The 21,384-nt window shown below is 44.3% G+C and overlaps 1 protein-coding gene across 3 annotated transcripts in view; it reads right to left on the minus strand.

Annotated features, from left to right (window-relative positions):
• Positions 1-520: 520 nt before the first annotated feature.
• The window catches only part of TOP1 (DNA topoisomerase I), a 94,178-nt gene continuing 73,314 nt past the window's right edge, over positions 521-21,384 (minus strand). For all 3 annotated transcript variants that reach the window (XM_014609689.3, XM_014609690.3, XM_006275843.4), the window contains 12 exons: positions 18,564-18,685; positions 17,715-17,837; positions 16,369-16,556; positions 15,442-15,586; positions 13,637-13,780; positions 11,877-12,062; positions 10,129-10,197; positions 8,910-9,024; positions 7,152-7,279; positions 5,454-5,548; positions 4,370-4,519; positions 521-1,941 (listed from right to left, as the gene is read on the minus strand). In XM_014609689.3, coding sequence (XP_014465175.1) covers positions 1,839-1,941; positions 4,370-4,519; positions 5,454-5,548; positions 7,152-7,279; positions 8,910-9,024; positions 10,129-10,197; positions 11,877-12,062; positions 13,637-13,780; positions 15,442-15,586; positions 16,369-16,556; positions 17,715-17,837; positions 18,564-18,685 — 1,568 coding nt within the window. In that variant the 3' untranslated portion in view covers positions 521-1,838. The remainder of the gene's footprint in view (positions 1,942-4,369; positions 4,520-5,453; positions 5,549-7,151; positions 7,280-8,909; positions 9,025-10,128; positions 10,198-11,876; positions 12,063-13,636; positions 13,781-15,441; positions 15,587-16,368; positions 16,557-17,714; positions 17,838-18,563; positions 18,686-21,384) is intronic.

Raw genomic sequence — 21,384 nt, forward strand, 5'->3', positions numbered from 1 at the left:
TACTATACCAGTGACTCTCAGTGAGGATGTCCCACATTTTTTGAAGGGTGTCAAGGTGTGAAGAGATAATAAGCAAGGTCTTAGAAGATAAAGTAAGCAAATAAGCACAGGCTCAGGCTTGTCCCTGCCTGGACCCCCCATTCCCACTGCCAGGCTCCTCTACATGGAAGTAAGTGCAGTAATGCATAAATTCATTTTTTAAGTTGGGTGCCATTCAATTCACAGAAGTTATGGAGAGGTACTTTAAGTCCAATGAGGGGTGCCTTGAATCCAAACAGTTTGAGAACCACTGCATTACACAAAAGTGTGCAGCAGAATTGAAGACTGCTTAGCTGACATTATACCAAAGAAACATAGAAAGGCAACATAGGCAAATATCAGGGCAAAGAACCCCAACCCCCCCAGACACAGTGGAAAGCACCACAGAATCCAGTGACCACTAACAGAGGGTGATATAACCCAGACTCACCCGTTGCAATAAAACACTGCTACCAGACAAAAGACGACACAGACAATGGCGTTCAGTTAAGTTGTAGGAATTTATTTTAAATAACCTACAGTTGATTAAAAGGGAATTCATGATAAAAATAGAAGATACTTGTTGAGGAAAGACTGCAGGAAATGGCCTTCGCACACACACTAAGCTAACAATGCCTCTAAAACTAATGATTATAGCAAAAAAAGGTTTCACATTAAAATTCTGCTTTTTAATTTTTTTAAAATTTTTTTACACAATTACAAAATAAAAAATAAAAGCCCTAAAATCTTGATTATTTTTTCCTTTTTGGACCAATGCTTGTTTCCCTCGAAATTTATTGACCTGTGAAACTTCTTTTTACACAATAAAATCTTTCAAGTAAAAGAGGGGAGTGGGGCTTAGAAAAAAGGGGGGGGAGGAGGGGGGGGAGAAAGTACAACAGTCCGTCAAACCTAAAAAGTGGATATTCTTGAAGTGTTGAAGCATGCTCAGAACAAAGCACGATGGGAAATTGTTTGTCACTGATTTCATTTGTCCTCAAAATTCCACACTCACCCCCCATTTGCCCTCCCATTCTGCCTCCCACCCTCCCACGCCATCACCCCCAAATCTACACGATCTTTAAGATCAAGAAGAAAAAAATGTTTAAATATTTTAAAATAATTAAAAGAAATAAAAATTCACATTTAAAAAAAGAAACACTCAAGTCAGGAAGCATCTTCCCATCATGCTTTGCTCTGAACTGATGTGGAGGGTTTTAATTCATGTTCCAATGCCACGACTGTATCGAGTGAAACTGATGAAAAAAATTGGGGATATTTCCATGACGATAGTGACCGCTGTAACAGGTGCGTTGGGTTTTTAATTTTTTTTGTTAAATTCCTGAAATGGGGTGGGGTGGGGGGAGGGCAGGGGTTGAAGGAGTCCGTTTTTCTATTAAAATATAGAAGTTATTGCAAAACCCTAACTGTAAAAACGCACCAATATAATTGGATTTTGTATACAGTAGCTAAAGATTCCCAAGCTCTTCAGTGTAATGGTGAATTTGCCTGGCGGAAGGTTGACAAATCCCCCATCCACTTGCCCTGCCTCGAGAGAAAACACACAAACCATACAGCTAGAATTTGGATCTCTGAAACATTTTTAAATAAGTTGTCCATAGGACAACTGGCTCAGCTCCTTTATAATATTTCCAGGTTTATCTTTTCTCAAAGATGTTGGTTTCTTTGTCTGATGCTCACTTGCCCCTCCTTACCCCTTCCCCCAAAATATAAGGACAAGTAAGGCTCACAGTTTATCAATCTCCCTAAAACCAGGCTATCCCCCCTTTTTCCATAAAATCCAGCTCATTAAAAACAGGTTAAAACTCATAGTCTTCCTCTGCCATGTCAATAGCCCAGGCAAATTTCTCTCGTTGGGTTTTGTTATATATCTTCTCTATAGGAATCCCCCACTTCTTACACCTGGAAGAGAAAAGGAGACACAAAGGTTAGCAAGCAGCTCATCCACACACAAGTGCTCTCCTGGGATTCCTCCCTCCCTGTACTCCACTGTATACTGCAGCTGGTCTTTTGTGCACTCCCTTATATCCAGTACAATGGGTTGGAAGCAGCTTTTCCCCCCCATACATAGAGCTCTGTCACTAGCCCCATCACTCTCCAACTAGCCCAGCTTGTTGTTACCTGTCATTAGCCACCAGCTGCTGATCAGACAAGGACTCCTCCATTGTGTTACATATGGTAGAAAGAGGAAGATGTAGGGAGCTTGCAATCTGCTGCTAGTTCTTCCCAACCTTCACCCCACTCCCAATCCATCTCTTGCTAACTTGCCTCTTTTCCCAGCTACATTCCAGATTCAGGAGGAAAAGAGGTCAGAGTACCCACACTAAGATGACAGGACAACTCTCAGCTCTCACAAAGAAGAGCCATGTAACTGAGTAATTCCTCTTGGATGGATTTAATTCACAAGGGTAACATTCAATTTCCAGGACTGTCTGAGTACTTGAAGCTAAGCAGAAGTGGGGATGGCTAATAGAGATCTTTGTTAAGAGCCATTCAGGCTGAAGAGCTTTCAACTTGCCTATACAGGTGCAATGAAAGAGTAATGGAAATCTCCTGCTACCACCAGCCACCCATTTCTCAAGCAGCAACCTTTGCCTCAGGAACCTCTATTGCTTGAGGCAGTGTAAAAGATTAAGTTCACCAGCATCAGTGCAGAATCTCCAGCTCCTGAATACAACATGACCTAATCTTTACTTGCCCACAGGAGAAACCCCAACAGCCTTCTTTACATATGCAGAACTGGCATGGTTACAGCATCTGCTCAGGAATGGCTCAGGCTTGGAGGAATGACATGATACACCAGTGGTGGGCAATTATTTTGGCTGACAGGCCACTTAAAACAAATCGTATACTAAAAAACAAACATCTACTATAACATATTTTAATTTAAAAAAATAGTTTTTGTCCTGGGTTGAATAGTGTATATAGAGGTGATTGCATAATAGCTCAACATAAAGTCTTACTCTTGTATTGTATTTTGGGGGTGGGGGGTGGGGGGGGTGAAAGAGGGGTGGGCTGCCCATGTGCTGAGTCTTGAGAGGTGGCCAGAGGTAGAGGAAAAAGTGGGGCAGGCAGAGGGCACATACAGCAGAGCTCACCCAGGCAGGGCAGCGCAGTGCAGGTGCGCGTTCTACATGGGGCCGAGCCCTGCCCGTTCCTGCTCAGGACAGCTTGTGCCACACTCCAGCCCACACCTGCCTCATGCCCACCAATGACAATGCCCCAGCCCCTTCCTGGTGGGGCTGTTGTTGATGCTGCCCAGCTCCCTCTGCCTCCAGCAACTCCTTTTTCAGCCCCTGCTGCACCACTCCAGCCACCTTCCACCCATTCAGTGCCTGCAGGTAATGGTCATTGTGCCAGGCAGCTGAGTGGGTGGAAAGCAGCTCAGAGCTGAAGTTCCATTTGCTGGGGCAGGAGCTGCCTGGATGCAGCTTCCCCACCCCGACCTGGCTGGGCATGTGGTGCCTGGCACATATCACCATGGCTGCTGCTGCTGCAAGCGGCACAGCAGGGGCAGGAGAAGCAGCTGCCGCCACTGGAGGCAGAGGGAGCCAAGCAGTGCCTGGGTGGGTGCAGCAGCAGCCGAAGCAGCTCCACTGAGAAGCTGTGCATTCTCATGGGGGCTGGGCTGGTGTCACAGAGCGGGTGCAGGACACAAGCTGCCTGGGGTGGGCCTTGGTTCCATGCAGAGCACCACAGGGGGCAGCCATGGGCCAGACAGCATTAACAGGTGGTCCAGATAGAGCTGTGGGCCATATTTTTCCCACCCCTTTGACCAGCCGCCCACTTCAAGCAGTAATTTTTACCCCAGGAACTTCTAGCATAAAGATTCAATTCACCAACACCCATGCAGAATCTCTAGCTGCTGAATACAATATAACCTAAATCTTGATTTGCTTCCAGGAAAAACCCCAAAAGCCTTCCTTCCACACGCAGAGCTGGAATGGTTGCAGCGTCTGCTCAGGAATGGCTTAGGCTTGGAGAACGACATGACAGGTCACCCCTGAGACCACAGATGTGCTGCAGAGTTGGCGGGGCAGGGAGAGAATGTACACAGTGTGCTTGGCTCTACCCTCTGTCTCCAGTGAAAGTTAGGACACCGACATGGAAGAGATGGCAATTAAAACCTTGTAGGTGTTATCTATTTAACTGTCACTTTCCCCAAGATCCCAGAGATGTTGCTGGTCCTGGTGGAACACGCCTTTCGTCTCAACTGGTCTAAAATTCAGCAGAGGACTCTGAGGCTGAAGTATCAGAAAGTACTTGAATAATGTGCTCAAAATGATCCTGAGGTAGTGCAAGACCTTCCACCTTCAGAACAGTAGCTTACCAGGCAACTGAGATCCGAGGATCCAGGTAATTGAGTTTGGAGGTGCCCAAGGCAATCTGCTTGTTCTCCTCCCTGTCTGTGGCCTGAACCTCCAGCTTCATCAGTTGCTCCTCAACCCTCTGCACAGCTTTCTTCTTGCTCTCCACTGTCCTGTAACAGAGGGAGGGAATCAGGGAACCATTCGCCAATGCCTCTGGGGGAGCATTATTGACCAGTGATTCAAAGGGGCCCAGGCAACATGCACCCTTCTTTCTAGGATCCTTATGTGCAAGTGATGCTCAACCACACCAAAGTGCAGCCATGTCTGGGGAGAGAAGTCACATGCTTTCAATAGTCCAGTACCTGAAATCAAGGGCTGGAACTTAAACTATTTAGTAATACTCAAGAAGGCAAGTTTAAATTAAAGGAGTAAGTAAGAATTGGAACTGATCTAAGACTGGAGATAACACACTATTTAGGCATAGAGAATGAGGTCAGAATACCAGTATCAAGCTTCATTTAACAGAGGGCTATTCTTACACTGCCTGTAGAGCCTTGTCTCACAGTAAAACGCACATGCCTAGCCAGTATTTCACTTTGGCCCTAAACTGTTCCATAGCTTCTAAATGGACTAGAAGGTAAGATCTAGCCGTCTCATGAGTCAATAGGAATGCACACTGCACGGCAAATGTTACCAAGGGACCAGGGGAGGGAGAGGGAAAAAGGATGCAGGGAGATTACATGGTGGCCTAAGAAGGGTTAAATGCATCGCCAACCAGTGTGTCATTAAGCAAGCAGCTGCATGGTGGGCTCATGGAAGCATCTGAAGGCCATATATGAAGGTGGAACATCTTAATATTCAGTTAAGGAGACCTCCAGAGTTACTTGTGGGGGCTAAAAATGGCTAGAAGGCTATTTTTAATACAAAGCCCTATGTATGGGGTTGAACAATGAAAACTAGATCCCTCAAAACTCTTTGAGGTCCACCAACCTGGAGGTATTTTAAGAACCACTGCAGTGAGAAGTCCCATTTTGGGCTAGTGGCTATGCCACAAGCCACCATGTGACATTTTTCACCTCTTTGTGGCCCTGAAGCCAGCCTTACTTTTTAGACTTTTCATCCCTCCGGACCTTGGCATCAGCTTTGGCGCTTTTCAGTTCTCTCCTGGCATCAGCTAACTGTTCCTTCTTGGCATCAATCTAGGAGAGGCAAAAACCCAGACAGCAGGAATGTGAACAAGTGTGAATAATTGCGGAAGTGGAGATCACTCATCCTGGGGAACTAGAAAAGGCTCTTGACAGATTCACCAGCTGCACTGCAGTCTACAATCCAACAGCTTGCTTACATGCAAGAGTGGGACATCTCATCCATAATGGAAGAGCTTGGGGAAAAAAAAACAAACCACCAAATCGGCTTTTGGAAAAAAAAAAATGTACAAGTTCAAAGAGCGCTTAAAAACCTTGTCTGCCTATGTCCTTAGACCAACACGGCTACAACCTACACCCCTTAAAAACTAAGGACACTTTAAAAGGGCCTGATTTTCTGGGCACCTTTCCTTTGAAAGTCAACCTATCTTAGGCTTAATTTGAGCACTAGTAAAACAAAACTAAACCAAACCAAACAATTCCCCACCCAAAAAAAGAGAGAAACCCCTCCTGAGATGTTCAAAATCACTTACCACTTTTGGCAGGTGAAAAAAGTGGCACCAGCTTTACAAATCCATTGTACACAGAGACTAACTTGATAAAAAAAAGCTGCTTATGAAATATCAGGATGGGCAATTCAAAACAAGCAGCAGCAAACTGGGAAAAGCCTCTGGAAGCTCCCTCACTCAGGTGCAAAGCGCAGTAGATAAGTACACTGGGATTTGCCAAAGCATAGCTGATCCAGGGCCCTTTTGGTCAGTCAGTCCCTAGGCTGGATGCAAACTAAGACCAGATCACCTAGAGGTACCATGTTATCCCATGGAGGAAAACTTCTTGGGCAGAGATGACAATCAGTTTATACCCTGAATTATACAGATTGAAAGCTCTTTAAACCTTCTAAAAATACCGAGGACTGCAACTAGGCTGACAGTTTTAGCCTTTGCTTGGGATTCAGTGACATTTAGAGTTTCACAGCTTCCCAGTCTTTAATTGCTACTCTCAAACATGCCACCTACTCCAAAGTTGAAGGCTCAACCCAGTTGTAAAAATCAGGGGTGAGGGCAGAACAGGTTAAGTATCAAGGAAGCAAGGAAACACTACAGTGCTAAAACAGAAGATCTTATTGTAAGGGTTATTTTGAAGACAGGATGTGAACAGACTTAACCACATTTGAACCTCACCGCCTTTGTCAGAAAATCTATAAAGGAAGAGGTCAAGTCAGAAGTGTATTGGAGACAAGCTGAACTGATACAATGGTCTACAGGCCACACTGAGGGACCAGACACCCGCACTTATTTCCTTTTACAAGTCAGAGACAAGAGACCTCTGGTTTCAAGGTCAACTCAATGGCAAGTCCTCAGAGCAATTCAGAGTTTGAGGATGGGAAGCATTCTGATTTGTTTTCTCCCTGAGCAAAGGTGCCTGATAGTATTCTATCTGAAAGGAGAAAAGCACTTGTAACTATACATTTCCTTTAAAAAAAAAAAAAAAAGAAAAAAGATTCACTTCCCAGAGCAGATTAGTTTCAGACATAGATGCATTAATGCCCCAACCTAAGGAGTCTGGTTCTCCACAGACCAAAGGAAATAAGATACCCAAGACCCAAAGAAGAGGTATTTCTAACACTACTTTTAATTTAATGGAAACTGGGCATTACCTTGGTCTGAAGATTCATCATGGATTTTTCAAAGGTCTTCGGTGGCGCCCTCTGGTGGTTACATAGAATAGCAACAGCTCTATTGGCACGGTTATAGGAAAGGATCTTTGCTGGGATGTTATCATCCGCTGGAAAAGTTTAAAAGCAGGTGAAGTGGAGCTCTGCAAGGTTGAGTATTCACGGCCACATTCTGCTGGTTTAACAAGTTCATATCTACTGAGGACGCTACTGAGGTAATCTGTATTCTTCTCTACCGTGCCAGTCTCAGCATTGCATTTCAACTACTTAGCACTAAGTACCAGTTTACTTGTATTCCAAATACTAATTCATTTTGGGTCAAGTTCCTTCAATGGAAGCCTTGGCCTGCTGGCACCAAAGAATTAAAGGTGTATTTTGCTTTTTTCTTCATGCATTATAATCATGAATAACTGTAATGGAGACCACCAACAATGGAGAGTGGGGAGGTCTGTCTGGTGGCGAGGACAGGGGTCTGTGAACTAGATTTGCTCTTGACAACGTGAGACATTGGACAGGACACTTAACTTTCATGTGCTTCAACATACATACTCTTCTAGAAGGGACTGGGTCTTCCTGTCTCAGAAGGTATGTTAGGCTGGATTGAGAGCCTGCAACACCCATTTTGGCCAGTCCCAGATACGAGCTGCATACAGTGTGCACTCCAGCCAGTTTGAGGCAGACACCACATGCCACAGATCCCGGAGTGGTCAGAGTGGGTCCTGGATCTGGCATGTGGTGGACCCCTTGGAACATGCCCCTCCCCACCATACCAGATCCAGCACCTGCTCTGACTGGTCCTGGACAGCTCCACATGTAGTGCCTGCACTGGGACCTCTGCTGCATACAGCGCCTGCCCTGAACAAGCCTTATGTGCAGCCTGCATCCTGGACTGGCCAGAGAAGGTGCACGGGCCACATGATGTGGTTCTGCGGCTCTGGTACAGCCCGCAGGCCTCATCTTCAACACCATTTTGATGAATGGCACCAGAGAAACGTTAAATACTAATGCTGGCTTGTTAGTTTGCAGGTGCCCAGCTGGAACAAGTGGGGCTTTAAAGGACACCTCTGCTCCCTGCACGAAGAGTAACTTCCAAAATGTTAAATAAAAAGACAAGACATTTGCAGGGCCCTGGCGGCTAGGTACATTCCAACGGGCACAACTAGAGGCTGGGGACAGAGTGCATGTGGCTGATCATACATCAGTTTACTACTGCCCCAACCCTGGGCTTCTTCCCAGTGCAAGAGCACCCACAAGGCTGTTTTGGCAGTCAATTTCGGTACAAGCCACAGGCCCAGTCATGCTGCTTATACTGGGAGAAGTACAAAGGGAGTGCCACAGGTTTAGAATAACTAAGTCTACAATACCTGTATTGACCCATCCTAAGGGAATCCCTAGGAAAACTGATGAAATTCTCTTTCAAGCTGTTCAGTGCCGCAAGAATGGGGACCAGAACCTGATCCCGTGGAGCCCAAAAAACACTTCCCCCTTTTAATCTAAATATGCATGCTGGGTCAAACTGGTTCTAAAGACAAAAGGAGGAGAGAGGTTTTTGGGGAAGAGTAAAGGGGAAATTCTAACTTGTAGGCCTCATCTTAAGTATCTTCTCCATCTCCACAATGATCTTTGTGCCAGACATCAAAAAAGTGCCCACATGCATTAGCTAAGGTAAAAAAGGGATCCATCCAGGACACTGCAGTCATCACAGTTCCAAATGAGCCAGTCCCAGACAACAGAACTTACGGGTAGTGAGCTCCTTTAGCTGCTGCTGTAGCGTGATGGAGGCATTGTAAGTACGGAATACCTTGGCTGTCAGTCCCTCCATAAGGTCTTGAAGATGTTTATTTAAGATACTGGTCTATGGAAGCAGAAAAAGGTTGAGGCTTCAATCAGTCCAGCATCATGACCAGAATCCAGCAAAACATTTGTGTCCTTACTAGCCTCATTACTGAACTGAACTGGAAGTCGAGTAGTGAATTTCTAGGCACACACAAGACTTGCTTCCTGGAACAGGAATCCTGCTGACAAGGACAGGTAACCATGCCTAGAATTTTGCTAGGACTTTCATAGATTCATAGATGTTAGGGTCGGAAGGGACCTCAATAGATCGAGTCTGACCCCCTGCGTAAGCAGGAAAGAGTGCTGGGTCTAGATGACCCCAGCTAGATACTCATCTAACCCCCTCTTGAAGACCCCCAGGGTAGGGGAGAGCACCACCTCCCTTGGGAGCCCGTTCCAGACCTTGGCCACTCGAACTGTGAAGAAGTTCTTCCTAAAGTCCAATCTAAATCTGCTCTCTGCTAGCTTGTGGCCATTGTTTCTTGTAACCCCCGGGGGTTACAAGAAACCCCCTCTTTCTAGATCTAAATCTGAGGACAGGGTGGCTATGCTGTGGCACAGCAGGCAAGGACCTGGGGTGGAACTGGGCTTTACATCTAAATTAACAGGCTGGGAAGGAGAAAGTGATTATAAACCAGTAAGTGATGGTTGGTTACCATTCATTCTAGAGGTCACATTTCTTCTTTCACATTTACACTTTGGGCCCCAGAATGTGTGAGTGGGTCTATCTCACCCCACTCAGCACCTTCACTGTGTTCCTATTAATCTGAACTCGTTTGGTTGGAGCAGACAGGAAAGCTGTTATCTCATGCATCCTTCCCCTCCACCTAACACTCAGGCTGCTCCTGTACCAAGTCCTAAGGCATTGAATGGCAGTTTCTGTAAAGAGATTGTAATAGGCACACCCCTACTGGAAAGATGACCCACTGTTTCTGGGCCACAATGACAGGCCTAGCTGGTTAAAAAAAAAAAAAAGAGATGAAATCAAGGCCTCTGCTGTGGCAGGGCATTTGCAATCAGCTGGCTGTCAGCAATGCCTTCACTCTAAGACTCTCTCTAACAGCATAGTAACAATTGCTAGGGCTAGATTAAAGGATCTCCAAAATGCCATTTATGTGCTTACATTCAGTCGGTCAAAGAGGTCATCCTCAGGCTGCTTATTCTCCATGAACAGCTGAAGATTCTTAAAAACCTACAAGAAAGAAGGGGGAAAGGGATGGAGGGCTCTTAATAAGGAGACTGGGTGGTTGGCAACAGGATATGGAAGCTTTTACTTCCAGGTTACCAGTTCAAATCCAGCCCAGCTTGATAGTGTATGAAACCCACCATCTTTAAAAAGCTGCATGGTGAGCAGGTGAAAAGACCTGTCCCATTCCTAATAGATACTTGTCTGCACATTAAGGCAATGCCAGAAGCTTGTCTAATGCTTCACTCCCTGATAGCAGAAATCAGGGGCTGACTGGCCACTGAAGTGAACTCCCCCCTCCCAATCACAAGCAACTAGGTTACTTGCCAAGTACGTCTGATATCCAAAAGTATGCCCCTGACCATTCTCCAAACAAACAAACAGACTTGCCAGCACAGGCCCAAATAAGAGACATAAGCAGCCCAGGACATCCAGAAGTGACCACACTCCCTTTGCCCTACTAGATATTTCACACAACTGTCCCACATTTGTAAATTCCCTTGATTACACCAAGACTGTGAATAGTGCCCTATGCAGCTTGGAAACTTCAACATCCAGGCTTTTTAATCAGAACACATTCTCATAAGAAGATACCAAATATACAAAGATTTCTGTTTTCTTTAATAAGGAGTTCCCTACTGGAAACTCTGGAGAAGATGCACCAAGAGGAACAACCATTTTAAACAATTAAAAAAAATTGTTTTCTTCTTTTAAATAACGATTCATTTATATAGTGGCCACAGTTTTATAAAAGGTCAACATTTACTGCTCTTTTACATTAAATTTACCACAGTATTGCATACACTGTATTTTACACACTGTGCTAAGTGTATACCTTGCGGGCCAGATTCTAAACTCAGCTACACCCACATAAATACAGAGCACCTTCCTGGACTTTTTAAACCCCTCCATTTGCATTACATAGACACAGATTTATTTTTGGATTCATTCACACAATTTGAGGAATAGAACAGATGAACCGATAAGAAACAAACAAACTTTGCCTCAAAGACGACGACCTCAGGCAGCATGTAAGAACCTTACATACTGGTTATTAGGAGTGGACCTGCTCTCCATAGTACCCAAGATCAGGATGTAGACCAGTAGAGGAACATATTCAGATGTGAATGCAAATGAAACCAAGGGCTCACAGAATATTTAGACGTCACCCAGGGACTGCCTCTTAAGGCGTAACTATGTATTTACTGTTATACCAGTAGCTGTATAGTTCAGTATTGACCACTTATGATATTAGGGAAAGTTTGTCTTTTGGGGTTGTAGATATGAAAGCATCTCTAAGAAGTCTACCTTCACAGTACCTGCCAAAAAGCCAAGGCTGATGACTAGTTGTTATATGGCAGCATGTCCATATAACAACTCTAAAACAGTCATTTCTAGTCACAACGGGAGCATACAACCACAATGGCTGAGAGCTCAAGGTGGTGAGAGGGTAGGAAAAAGAAGAAAGCTGTTTACATCCTTCATATTTGGTCCATAATCAGAACAAGGCAGGTACCATCCTTACCCCTTTAAAAAGCATTTCACAAGAAGGAAGGTTAGGAAATAAACTATTTGTTTTCTGCTTACACATTTGTCTAATATCTACCAACACATTTGGTTTCTACCACCCAGCTCCTCTTTTCCCTGTAGTACAGTGTGGAGGGGAATGATTGCAGATATCTTACCCTCTTCTCAACAGGGACTTTGTTGTAGTATCGGATGGAGTCTTTTCCGAGGAAATCAAACTCAACCACGTATTCCTGACCATCCAACTCTGGATGCAACTTAATATGTTCTACTCGGAGAGAGCAGCAGCCCACAGTGTCAGCCGTCTCCCCTTCTTCCTTTTCATTACCAGCTCTCAGGGCAAGCTACAAATTGAGTAAGGAAGAGAAGACTGTTAGCATTTCAAACTGCTCTGGTATTTATGGACTGTGGGGACCTCAAGACATACTGGCTTTGGGGTCAGGGCATTCTCCATTTGGTTTAAAAATCTTAGATTTCAGTGCACTAGTGCATTGCTCTCAAAACAGGAGGTGAAAACGGATGTTCACAAAAGCTTAAAAGTAACTCAGAAGGAGGGTTTTGAAAGTCAGATTGCTGAAAGCGATTTATTAATAGCTGTAAGCAAAATGAAATGCAGTTGGATTTACATGCCCGGGGGAGAAGAAAAATAAAGATGCATCAGGGTAGATAAGTTATTTATTTAAAAAAAACACAAGTTTTTCTTTTTAAAAGTAAATCTGTTTACAGTTCAATAAAAAAAAAAGATGATGATAACGATGATTGCAGCCTAAACTTTAATCATAATTTCTTTAAATTATTTAAATGTAAATAATATGAAATAAAACGTGAAATTCACTTAAACTTTTTGCATTTAAAAGTTACCTAAACTGGAATGAATCATTCACTATTTGCTATTGTAATAAAAAGTAAGGGTTAAATATCCACATAAACATATGCCAAGCTGTTTAATAAAAATGTATTCTCCTGGAAAGAAAAAGGTATACCCACTTTGGTAAAAAAGGCTATGTCTGGCTGCAAAACAGTAAGCCCTTCTTTATAAACATACAAATATAGAAATCAATAATTTAAATCAAGATCTCCTGCTTTAAATCAATCCACCTTGATCAGCATGGATACTTATCTGGTCACAGAACCCACACAGAGCTGGGATGTCATTATAGGTTTAAATACTACAGTGGCATAAAAAATGTAGTTCTTCTGTAGTGTGTGTGCGCGCGTGTGTGTACGTACGTACACACGTGCATGTGTACACACATATATACACGTGTATGCATGCATGCATATATATGTATGTGTACACACACACACACACACACACACACACACACACACACTACAGAAGAACTACCTTTATGCCATTGTAGTATTTGAAACAATGACAGCCTATATAGGCTGTGCACACGTGTATATATGTATGTGTGTACACGCGCGTGCATGCATGCATGTACAGGGGGCAAGAGCAACTAGCATAGTTTGGGTCATGATCACGGAGCCCACAGGTGCCAATGAAAAGCAGAGCTTTCCAATTAGAATTAGAAACAGCTGGAAACAAGAGCCATATACCCACATGTACAATTCCCACTGATCCAACTAGGGAATTCTGGAATTAACCAAATTGTGAATTTTGTCTGAACACAACAATGCAGTCAAAAATAGCCAGGTTCAGTCTGGCAGTTTCCAGTTATTCGGAAAGAAGCAGAGGGTAGAATGCCCCCAGAAGACCCCATGCACTTGAAAAGTTGGGGTCCCAATACAATAATGAACAACTTCTCTCAAGGCCCTTTCAACTCCTCTACTTTGCAGAGGGTGCAAATGTTTTAATCAGGGCCTGATTTAGGGCTCTGGCACAGGCATCCAACCATCTTGCATTTTTATACCTAGCAAGATAGAAGAAAATGACTGACAGACTGCTACTCACTTTATCAATGAAGTACAACGCCACAGCCCTCTGTCGTACTTTCATTTCTTTGGACTTCCAATCTTCTCGATATTGATTCCGGATCTTGTCCACACACTTCTTCAACCTCCGAGCTGTCTCATACTTCTGCCAGTCCTTCTCACCCTGTGGAGACAGACACAGCCAAGTCAACCTGAGAAAGTGAGCAGCAAGAGCAAGGAGCTTGATCTTAAATCCTGCTCAACCCTGAATGCAACTGATAGTCTGTCACTTACAAAAGCCCTAGGATTTCACTACTTACAGCCCTACTCCAGACTACATTCATAGGCAGCTGCAGATAATTCAGTTAGCCATATTAAATGCCAGCAAACAGGTAACTATAGAAGACAAATGAGTCGGGTACTTAGTCTTCCATCTTTCTATATGTAAAATAGTGTCTCCCTATTCTATTAAGATGACTTAATTACTTGCAACTTCTATTCTCACAAGCAGGCACCCTCACAACAAAGACATAAAAATAGTCGACACAGTGAACGTTAAACAACATGCAGAATACCTGTGTGATGACATAATTAGAAATTGGGAATTTGTTCTTTGGAACAAGGTCCCCACACATGCAGAACAAGCCTCTTATTTTCACTCCCTGAAGAGTCAACCCAGTGAGACTATGGGTGTCTTAAAAGGAAGCAATTTTCTTGGTGTAGAACTTCCAAAATATAATCTTACTTAAACAGAAATTCAATTAGGTTTTAAAGGATTTTGTCATACACTTGTTGCAGGATGCACGTGCATACACAGCACGTCTTTTCAAATCACTTCCGTTCTGCAGGTAAGTAACATGGCTTTAGGGGTATGCGAAATGGGCAGTATTCAATTTGGATTTAGCCCGAGTTAAAGGACAGTGATTCAATTTTGCTGAATCTGAAGATTCAAGTCTGATTCAGCCATAGACACAGCTTTGTATGTTTTTTCTATGTACCTCAAGGTACCAGGCATGGCTCATGAATGCTGAGATGGTGGGGTGGATGAAACGTCTCACAGGAGCACAGGGAGCACCCCATGCGCTCGGTGGTGGACCTGGAAGTGGACCGGAAGCACTTCTGGTCCACTTCTGGGTCTGCTGGTGAGCGCACTGGGGGACCCCCTCTGCGCTCCTGTGGGACACTCCATTCACCCCATCTCAGCCTTCATGAGCTGCACCTAGCACCTTGAAGTACGTAGAAAAAAACCCCAAAACAAAACAAAAAACCACACACATATAAAAGCTGTGTCTATGGCCGAATCGTTGAATCTCTCCAAATCGAATTAGAGGCTTCTGATGTAATTCGGAGAGATTAATAGGTCTCAGATTGATTCAGATTTGGAGATTCATCTGCCAAATTGGGCCAAATCTCCTCCAAATTGAATCAGCAACTGAAGCATTGCACTGCCCTAATTGCTTTATGATGGGGAGATGCTGTTGTCCAGCACATAGCTAGCGCTTCACTGCATAACTAGGAAGGAGAAAGCAGGGACAAACCAACAGCTGAAACAGGTTAAATATTTAAAAAGACTTTAGGAACCAAGTTTCTCGTTAAGTTGACTTCATAGTGTGAGTAGTTCTCATTAAAAGGAGGGGTAACACTGCAACTCTGATGTACAAAATCTGAAAGCACTTACTATTCTTATCTTGCATTGCTGCAAAGTAGCAGTTACCCCTTTCTGCAGACAGGAAAGGAGGTGACACATGCCTGTCTCTTGTTTTAAATCAACAAGCTTCACTACTCCCCCTTCTTTAGAGGGTCAGTTGTGAGACTACATGGCCAAGCAACTTTCCAGACAATTACCTTGATTCTAGAGCTGGGGTTCAACATGATGTATTTGATAGATCCCTGGATGTTCTCAGTCCATGACACTAGCCAGGTCACTTTGTTATCATGCCGGACTTCCTTCCATTTGTGCCCTGGAGGTGGTGGAGGAACCTTGGAATCTCTGCAAAAGGAAGGAAAAGCAAGAAGAGAAAAGGAACAGTCTTAAGAAGTCCAAAGTAATACAATATAAATGAGCAGCAGTGGACAGTGAAAAGCAGTACACAAGTCTCTTGCCCTTCAGTGGTTTGGATAACTGCCCGTTTCCCACAGTACATGACACAAACTAGAAGACATCAGAAGTTTCACTGCTATGCTCTACCTCTTCAAGAATTATCCTGTTAGTCACTGTTCTAAGAGATAATATTGGGCAGTCTACTGTTCTGATTTGGGGATGTTCCTGCAGTTACAGCATGGGAATGGAAAAAAAAACTATAGGACCTAAACATAGGTTTATTACCTCTTAGGCCACAAACTGAAGTGAGGTGGAACAGCTGTATACTGAAGAAGTTGTGCACTTCAGTGCTTAGCAGTACCATTAATGGGTCTGGTCTTAAATAAACAGTGCATACAGTTTATCAAGGATGTTCATCAAGACAGATATGCTGACGGAGGTACATGCATGAATTGTGAGAAAGTTTCTACAACTTACTTGCATTATACCTCTTTTTCCAACTATTTAAGCTGGTCTAATAAAAGATCTCAGATTCACCCAAAGAACCTTGTCTGCCCATGTCCTTAGACCAACATGGCTACAACGTACACCCCTCTCACCTCTGAGACTAATAGTGCTAAGATACCCACCCACATGACCTTTAAAGTATTTTGGTGCCAAATCAAATTATACATGATAAAAAAAATAGGTTAGCTAGGAAACATATAAGGTACAAAGTATTCTATGCTCACTTGCTGCAATTAATGACGATGTCTTCTGGCATGATCCGTCTCTTCAGCATGCCCATCTTGGGATGGTTGCCACGCCCTCTGAAGAGGCCTGGGGGCTCAATCTTGAAGTTGGCAATCCTTTCCTTATGGTTATCCATGACGCAATAGCCATATTCTTTCAATAACCTCTCATTCTCCTCTTTAATTTTCTAGGAAGACCCAAAGTCAGGAGATTACAAGCCGCTCAATGTTTTGTTCAATGTTAAGAACAAGGTCAAAATTACTTGTACTCTGGTCATGGCTAGACTCCATCATGTTACATGCCATATAAACCTTCAGTAACAGCAGTCTTTGCCCAACAGATCATAGGCATCTACATATAAATCACCAGACAAAACACTTTGTAACATCTAAAACCCACTCAAACTTTGAGGGAAATAAGTTCGAGCAACTGAAACAATTTCCCTACATCAACCCCCCCCATTCATCTGTCTGCAGACCACAACTAGCTAATAACTTAACAAGACTGCTTGTTAAGCTTGACCCAGCACCCATTTTAAGATCTCTTGATTGACTGCACTTAACAAAACATGTTGCTTAAAGAAAGGGAATTCCTATTGTTCAGGTCCTAACACCATGAGATGAAAAGGTATAAAGAAATCGATGCATCCTTAATTAAGCTGCATGCTCTCCCACTAATGTCACTGAAGATCTGCCAACTGAGACCTGACAAAAAAGCCATTTCTACTCCATTAGTAATAGCACAGACAGAGGAAACTAACCAATAAAAGTCAGCCAAGTGAGACAGAGTTTCACACTGGGAACCTTTGAATGCTGACACGATGGGGTTTGGTGCTACTGGGAAAGATATTTCCCCACAATTAGTAGACCTCTGAAGTAGTGTTAGATTGGAGTTTCATTATCAAAGACACTACACAGGAGCAAATTTAGATGGTCAGATAAGCCTTTTGCTCTTACTGAAGTGGCCCTGAGGAAATATAGGGCTACCTGCTTCTAAGAAGCTTTGTCTTAACTATACACCACAATGCAGGAGGAGCGTGATCAGAGACATTCAGTTAAGGAGAAAGGCTCAGCAGGTGGCGATTCCTTATTCAAATTTTATCCTGAGATATGACTCATACAGACATGTTAAAGGAAGCAAATCACACACACACACACAAATCTAAGGGATGCTCAAAGGGAACAAAAACCCAGTGCCTTCAACACCATGGCAAGGTCACCAGGAACCCTTGAATTGTGAGACAATTGTTTCAGCTAACTCCTTCAGTATGAGAGAGGAGCATAATGACAGAAGAGTCATAAGTGGATGAACATATTAAAAAGTTTTCTACAGTTCCTTAGAGTACCTGTTTCTCTTCCTTGGACATCTGTTTCCTAGCTTCTGTTTGAGCTTTGAAATACTGGCTCATGTGGGTGAAGTCGCACTTGCTGAGGTTGCTAATAGTACTCTTCTCTTCTGCAGTCATTTCCTTGAAGGGAAAAGGCAAAGCTTTTAAGCCTTCTTGCATGCAAAAAATATTTGTCCCTCCCAGCCCTGTAAAGCAACACAGAACAGGTACTGACAATAAATACAGACTGTCAACTGCTACGAAAGAGCTCCAATTTCTATCAAGTGCTATGTATAGTGAAGGTTAGAGAGAAAGGGATGGATGAAAAGAACTTCTGATGCACAGAATTTTAAGACAGCCTGATCTTTGTAAACATTGCAAAATAGTGTGCATTTTATTACACAGTAACCTTTTCAAGTTGTTGAGATAACTGGGGGGGAAGAGAGGCTTGCCTAGGCAACTTTTGTCAATGGATCTAATTCGATCTTTTGGCATGCTTACATTGGTTGAGATGATGAAGCTCCTGCTTGGTAGGTCCCTGGAAGGGGCTTGTCTCCAACATAAAGATTATGATGGCTCTTCGGTGATGTACGCAATGATCAACTCAGCCATGCCTGTGATGTGGCATGATGGGTAAGCTTGCCTTGGAAAAGGTCGACCCTTGTTTGAGAACATATTTATCAGCAGGCCCTTCCTGGTAAACTATGTACAAGCTGGAAGCTCCAAAGCTAAATCTGAGGCTGCCCTTGGTCCACTGCCACTCACACTAGAGTTTTTGGGCACAGAGTCAGAGTAGTCCCTAGTCACTTCCTAGCCCTTGGAAGACAATAGCAGCTTTGGCAGACATCCAAGTCCAGGATTGCATACCTTTCTCCAGTCTTTAAAAAAGTTTTTCCTGAAGATTTCCTTTGTAGTGTACTCATGATCAAGCATTTTTGCAAAGAATGTGGCAACTTCTTCTGCTTTGGGGCTCAGCTTCATGACTTTACCTACAAAAAAGGAGTTTTTGAAAGTCAGCCAAAGAACTGGAGACACAGCGATGTTCGTCCCCACATGTCAATCTATTCTTCCCACCCATGCAAGGTTCAAGGCATGCAAGAAGTCTCTAACCAGTACTGGCCTTCTATGGAGGTATAATACACAACCAAAATAGTTACGCTAGGGATGTGCATGGCTTTTCCCCATTTCAGAGAGGATTTTTTTTTGCAGACAAGTAACCCCTAACTAGGCACTGAGGATTGATGGAAAAAAAAAGTGAGTTTGATTTCCATTAAATGGTTCTAATCCAATGAGGAAATTACCCTGAAATCTAAAGTAGTAAGCAAGAAGTAACAAGCAACTTAATGTTAGACAGTCCTGAAACAGATACAGTGGGAAGAAGGGACAACTCCTTGCAGCAAACCGCTAGCCAAGAGATAAAATTTCCAAAGGTGTGCAAATCCCAGTTGACAGGAATGGTGCTGTTGAGAAGGAAAAACTATTGGCTTCTATTCAATACTCTCTTTTCCCCTTCCACCATATTTAACAAGCCTACAGACAAAGAAATCATTTTCTCATTCCCTCTTCCCCAAAAGATCTCTTTCAATTGCACTTCTAATGATAAGCAGCTATTTCTAGCTAGATATGAGGCAACCTCATTTGCCAAGAAATATACCCATAGTGTCCTTATATTGGCTGGCAGGTGATACCAAACATTCACCTCTTGCTTTCATCGCAGGAAAGCACGCCAAACCTCTATTAACCAAGAGAATGAGAGACTAAGGTACCATGGGAATGCACTTTCCAAGTCAAACTCAAAAGCTAGTCATATTTGAGAGACCAACTGATCTTTCAATGAATAGGGAAGTCAGATTTCATCTCGGCTGCCAGACTGCTGAGAGGAAGGAGGAACTCTGATGGTTTGAGAGCAAAGCTGCAGATTCAACACTTAGCCCTTCAGTCCCAGATTGCATTCCTGATGACACGAGGCTTCAGTACTTCCTAGGAAGGATTCCATCTCTCTCTCACATGTATAACTAGTAGGGATGTGCAAAACAGCATCATGCCACTTCGACTTCTGTTTTGACGGAACAGCGTTTCGTTTAGCGTTTCGTTTTGAAACCACTGTGCTGTTTCGTTTTGTCAAAACTGTTTTGCCCACAAGCAATAATGGGGGAAGCACAAAAAACTGGCTTTAACTTCATCATTTCTAGCCAGATTCGGATGATGCTTGCAAAGATGGTATCTGAGGGCATGAAGCCTGCCAGTTTCAAAGAGACAGGTGTAGAGGTTTTTGAGAAACTGCACCTCAAGGTGCGGACAGGCAACACTGCCATTTGCAGGCAGCCTCCTGTCATCCGGTAGGCAGGTCTGGGGGCCCGCATGTCTGGGAGGGCTGTGCCGGACTCCTTCCTCGCGCCGGGAAGATTGGTGCGCTGGACTCCTTCCTCGCGCCGGGAAGATTGGTGCTGCTGCCGGTCCCAGGCTGCAAGACCAGCCTCCTGCGATCTAGCAGGCAGACTGGGGGCCCGCACCCCCAGGAGGAGTCCGGAACAGCCCCCGCAGCCCTCCTGGGGGTGCAGGCAGGCCCCTGATCTGCCTGCTGGACCACAGGAGGTGGCTGCTGCTGGCTGGGGCCAGCGGTAACACCAATCTTCCTGCCACTGGGTGCGGGCTGCGCTCTCCACCAGTCCCAGCTGGCAGCAGCAGCCTCCTGTGACCTGGCAGGCAGATCAGGGGTCTGCCCACACCCCTGGGAGGAGTCTGGTAGAGCCCCACAGCCCTCCCAGGGGTGTAGGCGGGTCCCCAATCTGCCTGCCGGATCACAGGAGACTTCTTCTGCTGCCTGGGACTGGTGCTGGGCACAGCCCACACCCAGCGCCTGGAAGGCTGGTGCTGCTGCCGACAGGCAGATCAGGGGCTCGCACCCCCGGGAGGGCTGTGGGGCTCTGCCAGACTCCTCCCAGGGATATGGGCAGGCCCCAATCTGCCTGCCGAATCATAGGAGGCTGCTGCTGTTGGCTGGAACTGGTGGTGGGCGCAGCCCACACCCAGTGCCGGGAAGACTGGTGCTACTCCTGGCCCCGGCTGGCAGCAACAGCATGCTGTCATCCAGTGCACAGATCTGGGGGCTGGTGCCCCCTGGGAAGGCTGGGGGCTGTGCCAGAATCCTCCTGGGGGCCACAGCCTCCAGATCTGTGTGGGATAACAAAAAGCTGATGCTTCTGGCTGGAGCCAGCGCTGAAGCCAAGCCTGAATTTGAAACTTGAAATGTTTCGAGTGACCTTGTTTCATTTTGAAGGCTTTTGTTTCATTTTGATTTTGCTGTTTTGAGCTCAAAACACTTTGAAACAGCTTCGAAAAGAAACACCCAGCAAAATTTCACGCAGCCCTAATAACTAGTAGCAAGACATATTTAAGATCCTGATAACCTTGTGAAGAGTCTGCGCATCAGTGTTCTTTTTCCTAGCGAACTGTTTTCTCTCACAAGCCAATGCTAAAGCTACTACTATTACCACCGACTATAACTAGCTATTGAGAAAGTAGAATATAGACCTTTTAATTTACTGTGTGCAAAAGAAAAAAAAAAAAGTTGGCCATGTGCAGACATTAAAGTGAAGTAACTATCTATCTGGCCAGAGTAAAGAAATCAGCCTTCTTTTGGTATCTTGTTTAGACCTGGGTAAACCCAACGTGCGTGAGAACAGAC

This window comes from Alligator mississippiensis, chromosome 9 (assembly GCF_030867095.1).
Source record: "Alligator mississippiensis isolate rAllMis1 chromosome 9, rAllMis1, whole genome shotgun sequence".
Taxonomy (NCBI): Eukaryota; Metazoa; Chordata; order Crocodylia; family Alligatoridae; genus Alligator; species Alligator mississippiensis.